At 38.7% G+C, this 25,043-nt stretch overlaps 1 protein-coding gene across 1 annotated transcript in view; it reads right to left on the bottom strand.

Moving 5' to 3' along the window:
• Nucleotides 1-25,043, bottom strand: part of LOC127628389 (plexin-A2-like) — a 212,101-nt gene that overhangs the window by 34,184 nt on the left and 152,874 nt on the right. The window contains exons 17-21 of the mRNA XM_052105112.1: nucleotides 14,164-14,403; nucleotides 13,145-13,288; nucleotides 8,566-8,800; nucleotides 5,673-5,815; nucleotides 5,239-5,507 (exon numbers count right to left, since the gene is read on the bottom strand). Coding sequence (XP_051961072.1) covers nucleotides 5,239-5,507; nucleotides 5,673-5,815; nucleotides 8,566-8,800; nucleotides 13,145-13,288; nucleotides 14,164-14,403 — 1,031 coding nt within the window. The remainder of the gene's footprint in view (nucleotides 1-5,238; nucleotides 5,508-5,672; nucleotides 5,816-8,565; nucleotides 8,801-13,144; nucleotides 13,289-14,163; nucleotides 14,404-25,043) is intronic.

The following is a 25,043-nucleotide window of genomic DNA, read 5'->3' on the forward strand; positions in this document are numbered from 1 at the left end:
AATAGAGAGTGGGCACTCTTTAGGTGCACAAACAAATTCAATATTTCAGGTCAATAATATAGTCAATAACAGGCTTCAAAATATAGTTCAGACCCATAGAAGTCAATCTCAAAAATCTCTTCATTGAAGATTTGATGCTTTCAACAACTCTTTTATTACCGAATCACTATTTTCCTTCACCAGAAAGCACACACTATGACACTATGACACACTATTTGATCACTGGAATTCGTTTTTTTTTTTTTTATCATAATAAGCATTCTGTGAAACCCTGCACTGTCCTGAATTTTTTTTAAACACACCTTGTTTCTTTCTGTCTTCAGTCACCATTTATGTCTTGTGTCCTCTCTACTGTCTGTCATTGAAAAATGGCAAAAGACACTGTGCAATGGAGTTTTAATTTATTGTTGCTTTTTAAATGTAAAGAACCAGTCTGCTCTGAAAACAATCAGATTCAGATCTGATCCAGACAGAAACAGAGGCCCAGAACAAGCTTGAGTTCTCTTCCATAATCAAATAAAGATAGAAAAAAGAAAAGCCAGTATTAATGCCAGATAGGCTTTAGGCTATTTGAAATGAAATGTACAGTCACTCTGATGACCACAGAGACCAGGCAGGCCCTTGTTATTTTTCACAGTTGGTTCTCATTAAATGCAAGTGTTTGATATCTGTTGATATTGTCTGATTCCTAAAGATGTCTCATTTGTGAGCAAACAACCTACAGGCATCTTTGGCATTCATTATTTTTCTTAACATACATGAATGTCCTTTGTTCTAACTTCAAGATAATGTAGTACGAATGCACATCATCAAAGTAGCTCAACTTGTAAATTATATTGCCAGCTCAAAGTATGTAGCTCTTTTTAAATCTCAATTCAGTTTTTTTTATAATTTTATTTTATTTTTTTTTATGTTTACTTACTGCAATATGGAGTTGGAGCTGTATCTTAGAGGTTAGAGCCTGTGCTCTGACAAATTGAGCCATGGTGCTCATATGGGCGGCTCAAGTTTGAATCCGGCTCGCAACATATTGGTGAAGTGTGCAATTGTTGTAAACACTTGTTGCATGTCCCCAAATGAACCAACATTGGCTCAACCAGTGGAATAAGTTGGGAGTGGGATTATTCTTGGCAAAATAGTGGCAGTGTTTAAAACATTTTCAACATTCATTATTTTGTAATTCCTTTTGGTGTCTTTAGTGGTACAGAATTACACACTTCACCTTTGAATACACCTCTTAAGCTCCTGGCAAAGTATTTGCGAATGTATCAAGTAATTAGATGTCATTTTTCACAAACATCTGTACAACCATAATTGAGACTAAATCCTTCCTACAAGCTGCTTGATACAGAAATTCCATATGTATCCCATTATCAGGGAATTGTTAAAACACAGAAAGCGGACACAGAGAGAAAGGTCGATAGAAGAAAATGTTTTTTCTCAGCTCTTTTGGTCCATACAATGCAAGTGAATGGGTGCCAAATGTTTGAAGCTCCAAAAATCCCATAAATCAGCATAAGAATAATCCACACGACTCCAGTAGTTAAATCAATGAATTCAGAAGTGATATGATAGGTGTGGGTGAGAAAAAGATCCCTTTCAATTCTTCTTCTTGTGTTTTTGGTGATTCACATTCTTCATGCATACGTCCCTCTACTGGGCAGGGAGAAGAATTTAAAGATATGTATTAACACACTGGAGTCATTTGTCACTATGTCAGTCTGGGTTTTTGTCTGACAAGACCGTGAAATTATCGTACCATGTCTGTCTTGTGTTTTCGGTCAGTCTTGTTTCAGGTCTGGAGCATGGTGTCTGGATCCTGACCCTTCTATCTGGTTCGGTTTCAGTGTCGGGATCTGGACATTCATGTTCCATGACTTGTTCTGTATTGCACTTGCGTCAATAATCTATGTCTGTCTCTCGTGACAACGGACGTGCGTTGCACTCGCTTTGTGCTGTGCGCCCGGGTCTCGAGCTATCTTCATGTTGTGCTGAGGTTCTGTCACTTCGGTCTGAGGGGTTTGGTGTGTGTGTACAGGTGTAAAAAATTAAATAATAACAGGCAAACAAGGAGGCAGGGTATGACTTAAGACAGAGAGGCACGTGGCGATACAGAAACAAAAAAAGCCACGTGCTCTCACAAGACAACGAAACCCTGCATTTTCCATTTTAGTCAAATTTTAGTCTCCTCATGTTTGCTGTCCAGTGCCAGTTCGTCTTGTGTCCAGTCTTGTGTGTTCCAGTTGGTCTTGTTTGTTGGTCTCATTAATGTCGGTCCTGTTAATCAGCCCTGTTCCTGTTCGGTCCGGTCAGTCCTGATTCTCCACTACCCTCTGCCAAAGCCCTGGATGAATTGCTTTACGTTTTCTCCTACAGGGTAGTTTATGCTTGTTTTTCCCCCTCGTTTGAGTTTTGGTTTGTTTTTTATTTATTTTGTACTAATACATTTCCTGTTTATTTTCAACTCTGACATTTTCTGTCATTGTATAGATTATGTTTATGCTGCCTTTATGAGCATTTTGCAGCATCACAATTTTGGCAACCATTCACTCGCATTGTATGGACCTACAGAGCTGAAATATTCTTCTAAAAATCATAATTTGTGTTCTGCAGAAGAAAGAAAGCCATACACATCTGGGATAGTATGAGGGTGAGTTAATGATGAGAGAATTTTCATTTTTAGGTGAACTATCCCTTAGATGTTCCATTAAAAATGATGTTAGTGCTTTTGAGGAAGAAATACATAAAAATAAGAAATTCAATTCTTATTGGTATGGATATCCATAAAAAAATAAATAAAAAAAAACGTTAACGGAACTGAAAGTTCAAATAAAAACTATTTTTGAATCAACAAATTGTAAAAGTAAAAAAAATAATACTGTAACTGTCTAATCCTAACCCTATTTTTCATGAAAAATGTCTTTCAAACAATATTTCCAGAATATAATTTTGTTTTACAAAGTTTTACATTTGTAATAATAGGTTAAATATTTACTATAACGTTACATGACGAGGCTATAAACTTTTTAAATGCTTTTGCTGGAAAATTATTACTGCAAAACCTTACCGATTTGTTTATCATTTGTTTGTCTTTCTTGTACAAACCAGACAAAACCTCATCCATGACAGCCAGCCAGAAAACATACATCTTAAGTAAATCAATATAATACATAAAACAACATAAAAAAAAACAAACGTTTTCAGGGCATAAAAGAGCATATACATGATTAACAAATACAGATTGTAGGAATGCAAGAGCAACAGCAGTTCAACCAACTGGCCCAAAACTCACTCACACTGGCCCCGGACCCTTAATATTGAGCCCTTTTTACTAATTCAGCCTTCTTATTCTCCAGATATTTCATGGAGACGTGACGACATGAAGAGCGAATGAGACTGAAAGGAGCTTGTCGAATCAATAATCTCTTAATTTCCATTAGAAAAAAAGAAAAAGTGCCATCTAAAACCACGGGGCCCCTGATCCCCCCGGCCCAGCATGCCAGCGCCAGCGATTAGTGTTTTGTGTTCCTAATGACAGCAGATAATGAGAAAGATGTGCCGTCTGTCACGTTAAATAACGACGTAATCCACATTTCCCCTGCATCTATTTACTGTGACTATTAATGAGCTGAGTCACATCACAACACACGAAAATTCACTCCGTAAGAGCGCACATGCGAGAGAGAACAGGGAATAGCTGTAGTGTTAATTCATGCTGTCTGCTTTGACTATACAAAATGTGATGCATAGCTGATATAATGCTGCAATTGGTCGGAGCAAATCACCTCCAGCTAGAGTTGCAATCACTCAGCCTTCATCAAACAGACCAGTAATGAACACAGCAGTGGACTTGGCTGTGTGTTAGCCTTCGGGCATCTCTGTTTGTTTAATCATTATTAGTCTAAATCTTCTAGTTGACATGCTGGTATAAAAAGACTTAAAAAAAACCTAGAGAAATTTGGAAGGAAGCCATAAAAGACAATGAGAGAGAGGTAGAGATAGGGAAAAAGAAACAAGTGGATTTGAGCTGCTCATGAATGTTTTATGAGTAACCAACACACAAATGAAAATTGACACAGACAGAGACTAGAGAAAGAGAGGGATCAGAAGATGGAGTTGACCCAAAGATAGAGAAGAAAACTCATTGGGCATTAATTTATATTTTTATTAGTATAGTCTGAACAGCTTAAGTTAAAGTTGAACAAAAATGTAAGTTCAATTAGTTACTTATCCTTGTAATACTACATCTCTAAACTCAAAGGGGGTTATTATCACATACTAGAGGTCTACTAATCGAACCCACACAATTGGGGCTTTTCCACTGCATGGTACAACTCGACTCCGCTCACTTTTTTGAGGTTTTCCAATGTGGATAGTACCTGGTACCCAATACTTTTTTAGTACCACCTTGGACAAAATTCCGAGGTGGTACTTTGTCACAATTTTGGCACCCATTCACTTGCATTGTATGGACCTACAGAGCTGAAATATTCTTTTAAAAATCATAAGTTGTGTTCTGCAGAAGAAAGGAAGTCATCTACATTCAGGTTGCAAAGACGACTTCATGTGACTGAGGGGTCGGCATGCCTTGTTAAAAATGTGTATGTTTACTGTTACGAATTTCCCCAACACTGCTTAAATACATTTTAGCCTTTTGACCATTACTAAAATATGACAGTAATGGTCAGGTTGGGTCACACGGTCTTGGGAACAGGCTGGGCTTGAACTTAATGCCCGTACAGACCTCAACTGCAAACTACAAGTAAACCTTAAGATGAAAGCTCCTCATTTAAAGTGCTAAAAATGCAAACAGCAGCAAAAAACATGAATAAAATGGTAAGAAAGGTACGCAGAGTGACTCTTTGTTTTTTATGGATAAGGTAAAAATGACTGAAAAGTTACTTTTGCCGGTTTTGCCCATGTTCATTTCAAAGGTCTTGCTTATCTTACAGTAGATGTAAACAACTCTGGTAATGTTCTTGTAATTTCTAAAGTGATCCCTTAACTCCAATTACTAAGACCGAAATTAAAACATATACAAATGAAACAGAAAAGTTAACATTTTTACTTAATTTAAAAATAATAAATAAAAACGCATTTGAAAAATGGAAAACTATAGTAACCTTGACTCACAAAATGTGTTTTTGTATAACAACAGCAGTCAGGCAGAGAGGGGGAGATAAAGAGAGTGAACAAGAGTATGTGTGCCTGTGATTGTGTGTGCGAGCTCTCTCTCACCTTCTAAGCAGTAGCTTGGGGTGGTTTTTGCTCTCCAGGTTTTTGTCGATGAGGTCGGACAGCAGGTGTTTCAGCACATCCGTGGCGTACTCGAGTCGACCCTGGAGAGCCGTCATAATGAGAGACGCCACGTTGCCACGGTCACGCATGGAGAAGGAGCGCTGCATTTCCAGCGTGCGGATGAATGTTAACAAAAATACTTTGTTGTTTACCAGCTGGGCAAACAGCTTAAGAGCTTTCTCCACACTCGACTGCCCATTACCAGACACCTGCAACACACAACAACATATTTTCCATTCAAAAAATCCTTTACAAAGACAGTCAATGAAATAGAATACTAAAGACTTTATTTGCATTCAATAAAAGAGTACATTCTGTATAAACTATTTATTGTGGTTAAGATAATTATGCTATTAAAGAAGACCAAAGCTCACCTCTAGTTCTCTGAGCACAGGATGGTCCTCGATTCCGGGAAACAGGACTCTCATGGCATAGGTGCGGTAATCCAGATAAGGGATACCAGCTCGGTCCAGATCACTGGTTAACTCATTGATATCTGTCTGCAGTTCTGCAAAAGCTGAACATGGAAAGGGCACATGAAGAGAAAGACATTTGTTTTTTTTTAGAGTCAATATGTATTATATAATTCAGTGAATCTCATGAAACCTGTCAAGAACATGTCCACTTCTATCCAACATCCCTCCCAATTGTCATTACTGTAATGAATAAATACATATATATATATATATATATATAAAATACAAATTTTCCTTAATGTAATAAACGTTCCAGGTTCATCACACATTAAGCTCAATAGGACAGCATTTGTGGCAAAAAAATAATTAGGACTCGTCCCTCTTTTATTAAAAAGAACAAAAGTCAAAATCGCTGTTCCAGATTACACTTACAAAGGAAGTAAATGGGGGCAGTCCATGAAATATAATATAGCCACAAGACATAAACATTATTTTAACATGATTTTAATGTGCTAAAATCACTTACTGTTTACATCTTGTGGCTATACTTTTCAAACAGTGTGTATTTTTGTGTGAGTGGACTGGCCCCATTCACCATTCCATTTTAAGTGATTAATTGTAACCATGTATTTGCTTTATTTTTACGAAATCATGTGCTGATCTAAAATGATTTGTTGTGTTAATCAACATAATGCAACAAATGCTGTTGATTGAGCTTATATTGAAGATAAGTATTTATAAATCCTAATAGTATTTGTTGTACTTCTCTTGATTGCTACTGATTTCAATAACGGAGTGACTGAATAGCACCTGCCACACAGCGCTGCTATTTGCACTCAAATAGTCTGATGAAAACTGCACCCCCAGATGTCACTTCAATGGTGTGGTGTGCAAAAAAGATGTGGATGTCTTTTTCTCATATGGACGACCCAAGTTCGATTCCCCCTTTTGCCCCAGTTTTTCCCACAATGTTTCCACTCTTCATATTTCCTTTAATACTACTTATAATAATAAATTAAGAAATAATATAAAGGTTAATTTCCTCACAGTGATTTGGTCACTGTGAAGGTCGGGGAGTTTAGAGAAAGATTTGATCAGGGTAGCATTAACCATGGTTTTACAATAGTAATATTGTAGTAAATACATTTTTAAGCTGAATTCATAGTTTTAACGTAATTAACAATGGTGTTTCTACAGTAATATGGCAATGGAGTAATATAGTAATCATGTTTAATTTTGTGGTTATGATGATTTTACTACAAAATAATGGTGATACTATGGTTACTGTAGTAAAACCATGGTTAGTTTTGGTAAGAGAAGGTTAGGGTTAGGTTTAAATGCAGAGGTTAGTGTAGGGTGTCTGTAGGAATCTAAAAATAAATAAATAAAATAAATATGCGGTAGTGATGCCCCTATAGTTTATGCTAGTATTTAATTAATCTAACTATCAATTACCTATCTATTACTATTAATATAGTATCTATTACTGTCTAACACTATTTGCACTTAGTGCAAATAGCCTCTGCCTCTCAATAAGTAATAATGGGAATTACAAAAAATAATAAAGGACAAAATCACAATGACAAAATACAATAAAAAACAACCTAAAAACAGGCTTTATTTTCTTAATACAAAATATATTTTCTTTTGTGTTGTTTGTTGATATTGGGGTAAAATATGACATGTTTTGTGAGATTTGGGGTTTGTTAGTATATAAAAAGCACTAAACACATGACAGAATATCCAGTACTGTTCTAATCAAGATCAGAGATTATTTGTTTTCATCCAGTTTTGTCAGAAGTTCCTGAAGTGTCTTAAAAGCTGAAGAATACAGCGAACCAATAATAATAATAATAATAATAATAAATCTTTGCCTCTCTCTATTTATGGCACGCACGAACGCGCTCACACACGCACGCGCACACACAAAAACAGTAAATTGAAGACTGCTGAAGTGCTTGTCCCCTGCTGTTGGATACTGAAAGTGGGATATCTTTAATTGGGTCCATTCTGACAGAGCCTGGAGCAGCACTCTACCATCCTTATTTCTCCTTTTTCCCATTCTGCCTCCACTCAATCGCCTCCCCTCCCCTCCCCTGTCCTCCTCCTCTTTTTCTCTTGCTGTCTATCAGTATGGCTTCCTCTCATCTTAAACACACTCTCTGGCAGGTGTGCAGGAGTGCAGGGCTCTCGATCTGACAGCAGCAATCTGCCCCTCTAATACCTCTGCATCTTAAATTCCTCACGGCTGTAGAGTAAGTCAACACAAAAATCATCCTTTCAGCACTGCTAACCATGGGTCAGGGACACTCTTTTTATCAGAATGGTGTGTGCTGCTTTTGATTTTATTTGTCATCCAAAAGCAGCAATCACCCAACGCAGAACCCTAAAAAGAGGCACACCAAAAAATATATAAAAAAGTAAGAATTCATTTAAAAAGCTCCAGTGATTGACTACAGACCATTCTGTGTTTAGAATGGAAAATGAGCTTACTACATACTAAATACTAAGCAGTTTATGAATGTTTCTTAAAAGGTCAGAAACTTTAGCACTGTGGACTTGTTAAAAATTTTTTCGCACTCAAATAATTACTTTGCCTACCAACAATGTCCGACATGAACATGCATCACAAGAGGTTTACTGTATGTCATAACTGAAAATCATGTTATGTAGCATGGAACTGTAGTATGCTATTCTGAACATAGCCAGCATCACTCAACCATGCAACTGTCTGGTCATGACAGTACTTCAATCTGGTAGTAGTGAAACACCAAATTAATTTCAGGAATAATGAGTGACACAACTTTAGCGATGAATGTGTGTGACTTTTTTAAATGTACGTCTTTCTCACCTTCCTTGCACTCCAATGCGACTCTGGACTCCAGGTTGTCCATTTGCATCTGGAGTCTCTTGAGAGTGAGGTCATTTTCACGGGATTTACGCTTGTAGGCAATCAGCACGAGGATGACGATGATGAGCAGAAGACCACCGCCGGCAGCGATGCTTACAATGGCAGGGAGAGTCAGGAGACTGTCAGAGAGGATGTTTATTGAGCCTGGGGACACGTGAAGACCACCAACCTGCACCTGAGAGACAAAAAACACACACATAAACTCATGAGAATCAGGAATATATATGCAAACACACAGAGACACTCCTTACAAAAAAGTACTGGGGCAATACCATAATACAGTGATGGTATCGAATGGTAATACCCTTTAGTACTCTGATGTATACCATGGTACTAAATGCACTTACAAAATATACAATCATAGTACCAAAATATACAATCATAGTACCAAATATACTTTTGTATTTACATGGTACTCCAAGGTACTTCATAGAATATCATGGTATTACCATAGGACCATGTTCAAACACCATTTCATTACCATCAGGGTTTGAAATAAAAATGTTGGCTCACTGGCCACTGTGGCTAGTAGTCTTCCTAGGTCACTAGCCACTCAGCATTTTCACTAGCCAAAATTCCCTGCCTTTCAAAAAGTGAAAAAGGTAACTGGAGACTGTAACTGCATGCATTTGTATAGACATTTTATTTAAACAAGAATGATATGAGTTCAGAAGGACACAGGCCTAATGGTTTAAGTAACCATTAAAATATCCAAAGGCAAATGCAATTAGAACAGGAGGAAAACATTTTCCATAGTTCATGGAAGTACTTGCCAAAGTTTACCATTGTATACCAAGTGTGTAACAGCGACATTTGTAATGACATGGCCATTATGTAAGACCATGGGTCACCACGGTCAATTTTTATCTGCATTTGGTGGGTTGACGGTTGTTAATTTCAAACCCTAATTACCATGGTGTTATGTCCAAAACAAAACACCATTTTACTACCATAGTATAGTCCCAAAAAGCACAATGGTGTTACCACTGGACCGTAAAATGTCCGTAAAACGTCTAGGTTACTGTCATAACCCCCGTTCCTTGATGGAGGGAACAAGACCTTGTGTCAATGTAGTGACACTATGGGGCACCCTTGAGAGCCCCAAACACCTCTGATGTTTTAAGAAAAGGCCAATGAAAATTGGCAAGTGGAATTTGCACGCCACTCTCCCGGACATATGGGTATAAAAGGAGCTGGTGTGCAACCACTCAATCAGATTTGTGCTGAGGAGCCGAGACAGAGTCCCGGCCATTACAGCAGGTAGTTCAGTGTTGTGGCAGGAGGGATACAATGTCTCGTTCCCTCCATCAGGGAACAAGGGTTACAACAGTAACCTAGACGTTCCCTATCTGTCACTCACTCAACGTTGTGTCGATGTAGTGACACTAGAAGTCCCTGAACTGTATTACGTGTACCAGCGGTGCTGGTGCAGGCAGGCCACTGCATGCCATGTAACAGGTGCACCGGCACCATCGTAACCTTCCCAATGCCCCGTGCACTTCGTATGGACCCTCACCCCCGAAAGCATAAAAGGGGGGAGGGTCTGACATACCCATAATGGGAACAGGTCACACCCGCTTGTTTGGCCTTTTCATCTCTTTCTTCTCCTGGAGAAGAACCTCGCTGAACCTCGGGAGGCGCATGGTGAAATGAATCGCATGCCGAGTTGGATCATTCTGGCCAGCCTTCGCGACGGGTTGGAGAATGTTAACCACGTCTCCAAACTCTGGCCAAGGGGACCACTGCTGCTGACGTACCCGCAGACCGGGTCTCGCGGTGGAGCAGGCAAGAAGTGTCCCGATCTCACTGTATAGAGAGAGCACTTACCTCCCTCCACGTACTGTGTACCTTCGTACTCTGTGTAGTCTTATAGGCCTTAGATGGGAACCTAGGATGGTTCAGCCAGGAGGCGGTGCTCTGCGGGTACAAGTGCACTGCAATCGCCTGCTCCACCTCCTCCGCGTCTGTGTAGCCCCTGACCGTTGATGGTGGAGAGCGCAACAGAACTCAAAAGCCTGGTCTGGGCAGTGAAAGGTGCCTGCCACGACTTTGCAAGTACTCCGGGAAGAAAGGCACCGGGGTGGAGCACGGCCTTGAGTGGCGCTCTGACCCCAGGAACCAATCATCAAGCCGAGATGGTTCAGGGCAGGTTGGAGGGTTCCATTCTAGCCCAACACTTGCGTCAGCCTGGGCAAGCATGGGCGTCATCTCAGCCTCAGACTGGGCGGCCCCATCCCAAAGCAGCAGCCCAGCCGAGTCCTCCGCATCGGACTGAAGCGGCCTGCTCTGACACTGCTATCGATATCTCATCCTCTTACTGAGCGCCGAATGAGAGGTCGAACCCGCTCTGAGGCGGGCCATCTGGTTCAACCCAGAACTCAACCGGGGCACATGAGTGTGCTGGGGAATGGGAGGTCTGTGGGGATTTACCCGGCGGAGATACTTCCATTGAAGTCCCCAAATCGCCCCCAGCACTAACCGTTGCAGTCTTGTGCCCGCAGGTGAAGAAATGAGGCGGGGAGCGGCTAGAGTGACTTTCCCTCTGAGGAAGGAAAGCCGCGATCACAACGTGGCCATAATCATGTTCTCGCAGTGCGGTCATGAACCATCCACGAATGCGGTCTCAGCGTGTCTGGAGCCCAGAGACGCAAGGCAGCGATCGTAACCGTCAGAAGCGGAGAGATAACGACCGCAACCAGGAACTGCACATAACTGGAAAGGCATCTTTAAAAAGACTCTTTCTGTCAGTGCCCACTCTTTTGGGAATATACACTCTCTTTAAGGAGAAATATACTCTTTTAGCACTCAACACACACTGCCAAAGTGCCCAGGGGCGTTCTCTGCACTTATCTGTGCCAGAGGGGATAAACCGCTGTGATGTGCTGAAAAATCCAGCAGCCGCGGGGATGGCTCTTTGCTTTCTTGTAGAGGTTAATGGATTGCCAGTGGAATGCATCAACATCGCTCGGCTCCGAAGAAAAAAATCTGGTTGCACACAGCTCCAGTTATACCTGTATGTCCGGGGAAGTAGCATACAAATTCCACTAGCCAATTTTCATTGGCCTTTTCTTAAAACATCGGAGGGTGACCCCTAGTGACACTACATCGACAAAATGTCTGTCTGAGTGACAGATAGGGAACCATTGCTTTACCATGCTTTTATGTCTAAAACAATCACCATGGTATCACTATGTTACATGTCCAAAAAAACAAACAAAAAATCACCATGGTAATACCATGACATATGTCCACAAAATACCATGGTATTACCATTGTATATATCCAAAAAACCCACCTCGGTACTAGCGAAAATGCCATGGTATTATCATGGTATACACTACCGGTCAAAGGTTCCTTCACATTTTAGAATAATAGTAAAGTCATCAAAACTATGGAATAACATAAATGGAACTATGGGAATTATGTTGTGACTAAACAAAATCCTAAATCAATAAAAAATTGTGTTATATTTTAGCATCTTCAAAGTAGTCCCCCTTTGCCTAGAATTTGCAGACATGTACTCTTGACATTTTCTCAACCAGCCTCTTGAGGTATCACCCTGGGATGCCTTTTAAACAGTATTGAAGGAGTTCCCATCTATGTTGGGCACTTTTTGGCTTCTTTTCTTTATTATTTGGTCCAAGTCATCAATTAAAAAAAAAGCAAATTTTTTTATTACATTTTAGATTTATAATTAAATAAATTAATATGGTGGCACAATTATATTTTTTTGTAAAAAAAAAATAAAAAATTAAGCATTTAAGCATACTCCTTCAGATCAAAAGATTTATAAGATCATGAAAATGTTTTCAAAGTTTCACTCATCAAAGTCAAGTGTTTTAAAATTATGTCCAAAAACCCACAATGGTTTTTACCATAGAATCATTTCCACAAAACACTGGTATTATCTTGGCATATCTCCAAACAAAAAAACAAAAATCACCTTTGTATTAACATGGGAACATTTCCTAGAATCATGGTATTACAATACCATGGTACATGGCCAAAAATAAAAGCATAGTATTACCATAGATCCATGTTGGGGAAAAACAGGGTAATAGCATTCTACATAAATACAATACAATACAGTAAATAGAGTAAAATTGTATCTTATGCTTTGAAACAACAACAACAACAAAAAAAACACCTACACACATTGAGTATGCTATATAATGTGTTTGGTAACATTTGGGCAGCACTAACAGTAATTGCTTTCCTGTTCCTAGGGAACCTGGTGACAGCAACAACATGTTCCACTGCTGAAGGTCTCGCCTGTGTCTTCACTAGTGGTACAACAATAATAACAAAATAATGAGTGTTTAAGCAGGAAATTTAAAACCCACCTCAAACACCACAGGTCTCACACCTGGTTAACAAGTATTAAGGGGCCTTTCAAGTATGTACACCGGAAACTTAAAGTCAGAGTGCAGGAAAGTCATTTGAGTGGACCAAGAACCAACCAAGAACAAATAAACTAAATTGCTCTACAGGGCACATAAACACACTGTAGATGTCTTACCATGATTTTGTATTGGCCGGTGAGGTTAGGCGGCTCACACAGCAGCTGAGATTCAGATATGGTGACAGAACAGGGAGTCTCTCCTATGAGAACAGTGTAGTTAAGCTTCACACCTCCAGAGGCAGCAGGAACCAGGTTCTTACCCTGTTATACAAACAGCACATTGGAAAGAATGTTATAAGCAGTGTTGGGGGTAACACGTTACAAGTAATGCATGTTATGTAATCAAATTGCTTTTTTGAGTAGTGAGTAAAATAACAATATTTTTATTTGATTTTAGACCATAATATCGGAGTTACATTTTAAATAAAGTAACATGTTGCTTGTGTACACCCCTACTTTCCCTGTATTGCAAGAAGTCTGGAGTAAAAGTGTGCAAACTTCGTGGAGGAGACATAGTGCATGATGGGCATTGTAGTTCTATAGAGTGTGAGGCCAGAGAGTATTTAGCAGAGACTCTGAGCCACTGATCCAGCTTTTCTCATCCCATTCTCCCAGTTACAGGGAGCTGTAACAGAGCAGGTCAGCTGCATAAGCCAGTAAATTGAGTGAGTATTTCACACTGTGCAAAAAAATAAAAACTCATGCATATTCATGTTATTGATTTTTTTATTATAAATATGACGTGAAGACCTACTTTCTAAATATCTGATTGTTTACTATGTTGTTTTGACATGAGTGTTGTACAGTAGCTAGCATGACCTGTAATGTCTCTTGTATGTAATGCATGACTTATTTGTACGGAATGCATAGCATAGCAGAAGAGAAAGTGGCTGTTAGAAAAAAGTAACGCAAAAGTAACGTAACACTTTAATTTCCATAGAAATTTACTTTTTAATGAATTAAATAACTTTTTTAAGGATATTCAAATGAGTTACTTTTAAAAGTAATGATACCCAACACTAGTTATATGTACAGTAAATGCATATTTATGGAATGCAAACAGGACACATTGTATATGCTTGGATTGCAAATATATGAGATGTCAGGGCAAGGGTCAAGCCTGAAGATGGGCATACCTTTAAAATAATAGGGGAGCCAGGTTTCTGCTCCAGTATGCCATTGGTGCTGAGCGGTTCGAAGTAAGGGTTAGGGTAGTACAGGAAGTTAGTGTTGTTGTACACTAGAAGAGCCTGCACGTTATTGAAGATAAAGCCAAACTCATCTGCGTGCTTGACTGAGTCCAGACCAGGCCTGTACTCGGCCATCAAAGAAGGAGCGAAACAGCTCATAGAAGTGGTGTTCAGAACTTTACACACCTGGAAAAAAGAGCAGAGAGAGAAATATCACTTATTTTCATCAGCAATTTTCCGCAAGTAATTGTTATTCATTGTTTCATCTCACTTCAGTTCTTTCCCATTAAGAATCCTTTGATACCATCTGTTTTCAAGTATGTTTTACTGAGCTGAAAAGACCACAGATGCATATACTTTTGTTAGACAACAACAGAGTTGGAGAACAAAGGCAAGAATACCCTTTATGCTCAAAAGTGAGTAACAAACTCAGAGAGAAAACATTAAAAGTGTAAATGACACTCTTCTGATCAAATCTCTCCTTATAGATTACTGTGACACTCATCTGTTTTCTGGCACTCTGTGAGTGATGAGGCACTCATCCAACACTCATGAAACTTGTCAAGAACATGTCCAGGTCATAATTCACCCACAAAAATAATAACAAATTCTAGACAATTCTATGACAATTAAGATCACTTTACCTCCACATTACAATTATGCAAAACTAGCAAACATTTGCAAGTCCTAAAAAGGACTTCCTTGTCCCTATCTTATTTATTTTGGAATTGGTGGGTGAAATGTGGCCTGGACATGTTTTTGTGAGATGTTTGGGCAATGTCACGAGCTGGATTCGAACTTTTGTTTCCAACACGAAGACTACAACACAATATACTGTAGAACATGCACTGCTAAGCCACGTGACTCCAACATGACTATACAGAGCCTGAATGATGGCAAACAGCTGGGATTAACTCTAGCAAAACAATTAGCTAAAAAAACTCTCATACTTCAAGAGCACAACAACTGTGACATACATCTGCACAGCATAAATATAAGCAGTCACACTTGATGGACACATTCCCTTCTACATGTACAAGCATAGAGCCGTTCCCTCCAAACACGGCAGAGCAGCGCTGACACTCGAACAACAAAATTGATGGCTGCGAAACTCTGACTGCACCTTGAGGTTTTCATCTCAATTCTATCTTCTCCACCACTCTCAGGGGAGAAACTTAATTAGAGCTAAATATCTTCAATGCATTGTAGGTCCGGCGAGCACCACACCCCCTACTCGTCTCCTCGCATTCACAGCTTAAATTGATACTAACTCATTTTGACCACACAAACTTGATTTTGTTGAGATTGAGGGTGCATCTCATTCCACAGCTTATGGTTCCTCATTCCTCTGATGTTCCTCTTTGCTGGGCCCTTGAGGAGTGTATATCAAGTGATATTCTTCCCCGGCATCCTGAGACTACAATGGTTTTCTTATCAGTGATTAACTGGTAATGGCTTTTACTCGCTTGTTTGGTTGGAGTCATTGCTAGTGAACAGAATGGGGGTATTGCAAAGACAAAGTTTTTGTCCTCAAGGCTAAATTCTCAGAATTAACTGAGAGTCAGAAAAAGAAAAACTCATTAAGGCACAAAAACAAGCAAAACACAGCCTCTTTTTTCAGTTCTGATGATTCAGGGGGAGTTTAGTTCCTCTGAGAGTATCGTTTACATGGAATATGATTAAAAAAGTAATAACAAACCCAGTTGTTTTGAAACAACATGGTAGCTGGCTTCTAGCTGGTCTAAGATGGTCATTATCTGGTCCAAGTTGGTTATAGGCTAGTGGATTGGCCATCATGTTCCAAAAACCAGTTTGACCGCATGAAGCTGGTCAGATCAGTGATTGTAGCTAGTTTGTTGCTGGTCCAAGATGGTCGACCAACTTAGACCTTCTACCATGCTCCTAAACAAAGCTTTCATTTTAAGATTGATTTTCCAGAAACAATTAAGGAAATTGTAGGCAGTAAGCAGTTATTTAGTAGACAGTTTTATTTATCTAAGCCAAATAGTTTTTCTTTGCGAACATGTACTAGATGGACGTTTTTGATCATTGTACTGTCTTGTTTTTATTTGTTTACCACATTTTTAGATGTTGTGTCAGTGTCACTCCTTTCCATTGCCCTGTTCACTTTCCCCGGAGCTTCTAATCACCTGCACTTGTCTACTATTATACTCACCTGTGTTTTAAATAAAATTCCATTATCTGGGTTCACCTTCCATCTGCGTGTGTTGCCTTACTAACTGTCAGGCTGAAAAGAACGTCTACTCTAAAAAACATCAAGACACCTGCATTCTGTTGTATTTGTTTGATCTGAATGACCCCTTACAGGACACTTATTAAAGGAATAGTTCCTGTGGATTAACCTAGGGTTAAGTGTCTTGCTTGGGACTCAAACCAGCAATCTTCTGGTTACAAGGCCTTCGTCTCAGCCACTAAACAAAATTCCGTATGATTAATCAGCCAGTATTTGGTAATTTTAAACCAGCTTGCTCCAGGTGTATTGTACCTTGTTTATTTGCTTATGGTGCACTTAGGATAAACATGCCTGCTAAGTGACCTCTTACTATTATGACAATGGAGGACTATTTTCTCCCTATTGCATTCCCGAGTCACCTCTACTAGGGACTGAACATGCAATCTTTGAGTTAACAGCTCAATTTTGAACTATTTGGCTACCAAAACCTCAAAATTACATATGTAGATACCTATCTAAGCAGGACATGATAAAGGTCTAATATGTTTGAACTGCTTTCGTGTTTCTCTGTCCTTTTTGTGGCAGTGCCATATCAGAGACAGATGCTGTGAACACCACCAGCCTGGCACGGCCTACAAAAGCCTTGCGCTGGCTCTACTCGCCATCTGTTTTAAACTGGCTGGACGCATACGCATTTTGTCTTGCTCTACCAGTTTATTTCATCACTTCCGACAACAAGCTACTAAGCTAACGTTTGGGCACAAAAATAATGTAGCTTTCCACATGGCTGGAATTTAATTAGCAAAGTATTTTACGTTTCAAAGAACACCCGGTGTAAGCATGAAGATACTAAGAGGGACAAAAGCAAATACATTTAGAAGTTCGATTTTTTTGCACAGCAGAACTTCAGGGCCTACACCAGACTAATAGCTTTCGAGTATCACTACTATCCTTCCATGACTAGGTTGCAGTAGCTGCAGGTATTTGGCTGTGAAAATAATTGCAATCCTTTCTGATTTCCTGTCTCTCTGAAATAATTGGATTCAGGTCTTTCCAACAACTGACACATGACTCAACACAAAGCACAGTCCTCCCTGACTAAGCTAATGAATCAAACCATCTCTTGCTCTCTCTACTCACATCTTTAGCTCTGGGGCAACAAGTTGCATAGAATCTAAGAGATGGCTTAGATAGTTGTATCTGGAGTTACATTAGCATCTTCCTCTCTTCTGATTGTTGTCCACCATTCCCTATTTCTTTCCACATTTGAACTTTTTATTTTGCTGTTGGAGTAAATTGGAATGAAAACATATTTGTTGTTGTCTCCTTTTCACTGCTAAAGAAGTTTATCCTGCTATAGTTTACTTCCAGATTCCAAATCAAGAAATATAAAAAGGGTCCTTTGGAAAACTAAGGTTGCTTACAAAGTCGAGAAAGCTCTTTTGATGGAATGTTTAATGAGGGATGTTTTTAGATTAGTTTTGAGATTGTGGAAAAAGCGAGGCCAGTTTGAAATTTAACGGGAATATTGCAAATTCGATTTACGAGAGCATGCCTGGACATGATTTTCCAAAACAGAATGGCAAGGAAGACTAATTTATATTCATGAAGAAAGCCATTCCTGATTGGACGAATTTGTAATTTTCAGCAGGAAAGCGGTGCCAGATTGGTCTGAGAAACCATAACCCAACCCTAACCGTAAACTAACCAACCAGATGGCGCTTTCCTCATAAATATACATTTTTCACTGCCATCCTACGTTTTGGAAATCCACTGTCAGGACCCAACTGAAATTTTAGAATTCTCATTGGTCAATGGATGCCTGCCTCAATGCGCTGCAAAAATAAAACAAATAAACAATTTCCAGCATAATTTTTGCATTTTTCCAACATTCTTGATGCACCATACTCTTAGAAATCAATGGCTTTACAGTGTTTTATGATGTAGCATAAACTATAGCGTGTGTACATGCTCTAAAACTGTTCTGCCTTTTATTTCACAGAATTCATTACCGTTTACCGTAATTTCCGGACTATTGAGCGCACCTGAATATAAGCCGCACCCACTGAATTTTCAAAAAAATATTATTTTGAACATAAATAAGCCGCACCTGTCTATAAGCCGCAGGTGCCTACCGGTACATTGAAACAAATGAACTTTACACAGGCTTTAACGAAACACGGCTTGTAAGAAAAATAAATAGGCTTTAACGAAACACGGTGTGGCAGCGGGGGCGTGGACAAGCGCCCGTCCGGGAGAGAAAAGCGGTAAGGGCGCTTACATCAAGTGCTGAAAACTGTCACACTGGTGCCAGGGTGACAGTTTTCCCAAGAAGGACACGTGAAGCAGGGCACTTGACGTTCCAGGTAAGGCTTTTAATGGCCACAGCTATGTAAGTTTCTCAATTCTTGGACTTCTATGAGCCAACACTAGACTGACGTGTGTCTGTCTGTCTGTCACTCACTCACTCACTCACACACACACACACACACACACACACACACACACACACACACACTCTCTCTGCTGCCTTTTTATGCCGCTCTCCCCACGCTTACTGAAATTAGACACAGGTGTTAGACATTAGCTCAGGTGTAAGCGCCCTCCTGCTTTTCTCTCCTGGACGGGCGCTTGACCACGCCCCCGCTGCCACACACGCTTGTAACAAAAAATAAAAAATTAGCAGTAAACAGTAGCCTAGCAAGAAAGTCATTGGTCACTATCTTCCTCCTCTTGTGCACATGAAACCATTGAAGTCATCTCCTTCGGTGTCGGAGTTGAATAGCCTCAACTTTAGTTGTCTTTTTGCCTTTTGAGTCAATTCATCACGCTGCTGTTTCCAACGTCTCCCGTGCAGCAGCTCTATTTACTTTTCCAACAGCCAGATCAATCGCATTCAACTTTAAAGCTGCATCATATGCCGTGTCTTGAGGGTGACAAAATGACTACCGTAATCAGAATGATGGGAAGTTTGAGCACGCTCAATTTAATCTAAACAGTAAACAAAAAAGTTGTTTGACCTTAACCCGTTCGGCAATTTCATTGGTCTAATGAAAGCTTCATGCCGCCAAAAAACTGAGCACGTCACAGAATGTTTTTTTTTTTTTTTTATAAAATTTGAAAGCGGGAAAAATCCATATATTAGCTGCGTCGTTGTTTAAGCTGCGAGGTTCAAAGCGTGGGAAAAAAGTTGCGGTTTATAGTCCGGAAATTACTGTAACTTGTTTTGAGCGCCACCTAATGGATACTTATAGAGGTTCAAACAAGGGAAATAGGAAGCTAATTTGTTCAGTCACATGTTGCATCAGAAACATACAGAGCTCTCAATCCTCATTTATGCTTTGCTTTTGAAGTTTAAGATAGCAATGGCTGTAAGTAGTTTTATTCTTTACATATTAAACATCTTAAGTATTAAGACATTTTTGGTTATTTAATGCTTACCAGAGTTATTTTGATTAAGCTAGCATGATGTAAGTCCTTAAGCATGGTTACTCAGAATTGTAATGTTTCTTAATGCGAAGTAATCGTTAAACTAATCTTATTGCTTACATTTGATCGGTGCTGTATTTAGTTAATTATTGAATTTGCAATATAAAGAATTAGTCTGATTTAGATGTCCTATGATAAGTAGCATCATGTTTGTGAAACATACTTAGTCTTTAAGATATAATTTACTCAAGACAAAGTTTGTTAAAGATTTATATGGAAAATGTATTACATACAGGTTTGGGAAGTAAAAGAATACATGTAACGGGATTACGTATTTAAAATACAAAATATAAGAAACCGTATTCCGCTATACAGTTTAAATTTAAATAATTGGTAATTAGTTACATTTAAAAGTTATATTTAAAAAGTATTTTGATTACTGAAGAGATTACTTTGCATTTTATTGTCATTTGTTTCATTTAAAATGTAGTCCTTTCAGATGGAAAACATTTATACATATAAATGATCCAAAGTGCATTTGAACAGCAGTGAAACATTTTCTTATGATGTGTTACATTCATATGAGCAGACAGAGAAGATTGAAGTAAGTTTGCTCTACCTACTGTACTTCGATAAATACTGGAGCTAGGATGCTCAATTCTCAACTCTTTCATTAAATGTAATTTAGCTTGCTGTCAATACAGAAAAACACAATCACGGAGGGAGGACAGTATAGTAATGAAGAAGCACTTCATGAAAAAAATTAATTAATGGATTTAGAGCAACATAAATAATGTTAGTAAATAATGAAAGAATTTTCATTTTTAGGTGAACTATCCCTTTAAGGGTACACTGCTTTCATTACCAACTCTGAATTATGCTCTTTGTTGTTTTACGTACATGTACATTAAACTGGATATCAGGAAAATATAAGGCAGAAAATTAGATGGATGTAGTTTAGAATGAATGTAGAACAACTATGTCACTTTGTTAAATTCATATGCTAGAATACTTTTAACATCTATAGTTCATGTTCTTCATGTTGATTTTGTGATCGGGCTCTTATCTGTGGTGTCTGGGAAGGTCTGACTGATTGGTGGGAGCATCTGATCGCTTCGTTTTAGAAGAAAACTGAAGTGCCTATGTGACTGGTTCAGATATAGCGCACAGCGCTTCAGGAATCTGTCTCCAGACTTCATTACGGAATATCTCTGCCGTTGCATGCGTCAAGCCATTTGTTTCCCTCTCCTCAAGAGAAGACAAAGGCAGAAAAACTAATCTTTTAGCTATAATCATGAAATTGATTAATGTCACAACTGCAGGCTGGTGATAGGTACAGCAGGATGCACAAAGACAATTGTCTGCCATGTGCTCAGATTCTGAGAACCCCACCAGGTAAAGGGAGAAGAGGAGGGGGAAAAAGCAATTTGAGTATGAGGCAGATGACAGTTTAAAGGCTGCCATGATGGGCGCTCGCTTCTGATTGCCAGACTCTGACACTATTTTGTTTCGTTCTGAACCATTATGATACAAAGGTACATTACTGAAGAATACCCTGGTAAATCTTTCACATATAAAGAAAGAGGACTGGGGCTGTCACGCTTCAAGTATCATAAAAGTAGTCCTTATTGACTTGTTCAATATATTCTAAGTTTTCTGATGCCATGCCATGCCTACCTAAATGTAAGCCATAAACCACTAGTGAGCTGTTAATCACTGCATTTACCATTGCATCCAATACAATTAATCAGCAAATCATTCAGACCAGTTTTGTGAGCTTGATTTAAAAATAATTAAAAGACCAACTCAAATGAACGATTTGTTCACAAATCGGACATTGCTATGGCTTCAGTGCTATAGTAGGTCTTCAGAAGACTTGGAATATAGAGCACATGTCATATAAACTACTTTTATGATTCTTTTATGGTGTTTAATTGTCATTTTGAACCTTAACTGCCCCTTCCTTGTAAAGAAACGAGAGGCCAAGGTTTTCTTTAAAAACTCACCTCTATGGAAGCCCAGGAGTGCCATTTACAAAAGAATGAAGGAATCAATTATCAATCTATTAATTTTAATAAAAATGTTAATAAATAGTTTATTTTCCTGAGTTTTTATTAAATAAGCCTACATTTACATCCTCTTTCTCTCGACTCCTTCCTGCAAACGTTACAATGCGAGAGTGTTGAGCAAAGCTGTACATACAAGATGATGATGAGTCCTTCTACAAAAGGGAGGTTGAATGGGAGGTGGAGATAATTGTGGACTTTATCAAGAACTTCCAAACTTTGACCCCCCTCATCATTCTAAACAGCACTGTGGCAACAATGGGGTCATTCAGGTTCCTGGGCACTACCATATCACAGGACCTGAAGTGGGAGACCCACATTGATTCTTGTGAAAAGGCCCAGCAGAGGTTGTACTTCCTTGCCAGTTGGGTAAGTTCAACCTGCCACAGGCGCTGCTGATACAGTTCTACTCAGCAGTCATTGAGTCTGTCCTCTGCACATCTATAACTATCTGGTTTGGTGCAGCTATGGAATCGGATATCAGAACACTACACAGGACAGTTCGGACTGCTGAGAGGATTATTGGTTGCCCCCTGCCCTCCCTTTAAAAAATTTACATTTCCAGAGTGAGGAAAAAGGCTGCAAAAATCACTCTGGACCCCAATCACATTAGTTTAAACATTAGTTTAGCCTGCATGCTTTCATGGCTCTAAAAATCTTGTTTAATACAAAGAAAGGAAAACATTATGATGTTTCTTTTGAGAGCACTAATCGAGCATAAACGGACGACACCGTTTTGGAGCGATTTGGAGTGAAGTCACTGCTCCTGAAAAGTTTCTTGCTATATGTAAGGAAGGGAAATAGTTTGTGTTTCTTTTAACGGAACAAAGCAGCACAAACCAAGCACAAACGACCTCATGGGGTGGAAAGTGACGTCACAGAGCCAAAAAATTATGTCTAATATCTGAAACACCAAAGCAGCACAAATATTCATTTTTTAATGGTATATATTTGGTAAAGATTTAATTATATGGGGTGCTAATTTCACGGAGGTGCTTCAGTACAGGATCTGGCGGTATTCTTCATCGGCTCGGTACCTCAATCGGTGAAGTAGGGTGAGGCAAATTGCGGTTGCTGTGCATGTTTCAGTTGGGGGCGTGGGTTGGGAGGCTGGTTCTGTTGACAGCATCATGATTACCAGCTACTATCCAGGACACACATCACTGTGCATGCTCAGGTAGGGTCGCATTCAGCATTTCACAGCAACTGTGAACGAGCCACCATAAACTTCTGATATGCTTTGCATATGTTTCTTATACACATGATTCGCAGATCCAGTAATATCACGTAAACTGCTTGTACGTCATCCAATGACAGGCCATCTTACATCCTCTTCGAGTGGCACATGGGAGAGGGGGTGTGTCTTATAACTTTTTTATTCTTTCATTTGTTTTTGTTTTTTTTTATTATTTATTTATGCATTCATTTATTTATTTCTATATTTAAATATTCCCACATTTATTTATTTTTGTATTTATTCTTACATTTCTGTCTCTTGTATGATAATTATGTGGGCGGGTCCTGCTTACCATTGGCTTATTGTAGATTGAAGCGTGTGCTCGATTACTCTTGACTTGTTTTGATGTGACGTTAGGTCATAGCCATATTGTGTAAACTATAGCTATTTGTGGGGCTAAAAACATAAGAGCTTAAGTCAATCCAAGATGTATTGGTTCTACTACAATCACAAAATAAATGGGGAGCTGTTTCTTCAACAAAACCACAAAATGAGCAAGTTTCATAAATGATATGATTTAACCTTGTCCTTTTCTTTTCTTCTGTGTATAACTTCATATTTTGATGTCTGCAAATCCATAATATTGTTTTCTGTTGTCATGATTGTTCATTGTAAAAGATACAACCATGCTTCATTTCCCTGATCGTTTATGTATGTATACATCTGCAATAAAAAAATCTATAGCTGACTCTTCACATATATCTAGAGAGTTGCGCGACATGCGAATGAAGTCGATAACCACGCATCAAATGACTGTTTCATTTAGAGTAGAGGTGCTTATTGATGTTTTAGGAGAGCTGTAGGCCGGTATGAATGTCGTAGCACATCCTGGATTGTTAGATTCTCTGCAAATGTTTCCCTGCATATTCAAAATCTGTGCGAGTCAAAGGGTGCTAAGGTGGGACGTCCATCTGCTTCCGATAAGTACTATTGAGCTCTCATCCAATGATGCACTGGAGCTCCGCAAGGACCGCCTCCCTCATTTCCATGTTGCACACAGAAAAGTACAAATAAATACATGTATAAATAAATAAATATTTATGGGAATATATAAATATGGAAATAAATATATGTGGGAATAAATAAATATAAAAAATAAATTAACTCATAAATAAAAAAAATAGGCAAAACGAATGAGTAAATAATTAAAAGCTAAAAAGAATAAAAATAAGTTAAAAATAAATATAGAAAATAATAAAGGAATAAAGTCATACAATAATAAATTCAGGAATACATTTAATTAAAAACTAATTCTATTTGTTTTATCAAGACATTTAATCCTTTATTTTTTATTATTACATGTATTCATTTATTATTTATGCAGGTTTGTGCCTCCATATGAAATAAGATAGTACAAAGTGTATTTGTGCTTTAAGGGGAGCATACTGTACACTTTTAGCATTCTATTTTATCCCCCTGAAATCCATTTTTAATATTAGTCAGCATTTAGATCTCTTGCAAATCATTATAACACAGTACAGTCTCTATTCTGTTACAATAGGATGTCACTATAGGATCCTGTCCTCTTGTCTGGCCTAGCAAAAGAAAATCCTCTTCCATTAATTAAACTTGGACCCCCTGCAGTGACGATAAATTGAATTTGAACCGATCCTTTAGCCCTCGGCCTTCTCATTTCGGGATCAATGCTGACCAAGACTTTCTGTCAGCAGTTCATCTTTCTTTAAACCCCATTAACCAGCCACATTAATTGTCCAGAATCCACAAATATATTCAAGTACAGTGTTGGTGAGAAACTAACTAAAAGTAGTAAGGCTACTAACTCATACACATTTATCAGTTGTGTGACTGAAGCTCTGTTTTTTTTTCCAAATCATACAGATCATTACAGTAACAAGCTACCGTTTCCAATGAATAGTGGTGTAGTGTAGCAAAAGGCTTG

The sequence above is a fragment of the Xyrauchen texanus genome, chromosome 35 (genome assembly GCF_025860055.1).
Source record: "Xyrauchen texanus isolate HMW12.3.18 chromosome 35, RBS_HiC_50CHRs, whole genome shotgun sequence".
Lineage (NCBI taxonomy): Eukaryota > Metazoa > Chordata > Actinopteri > Cypriniformes > Catostomidae > Xyrauchen > Xyrauchen texanus.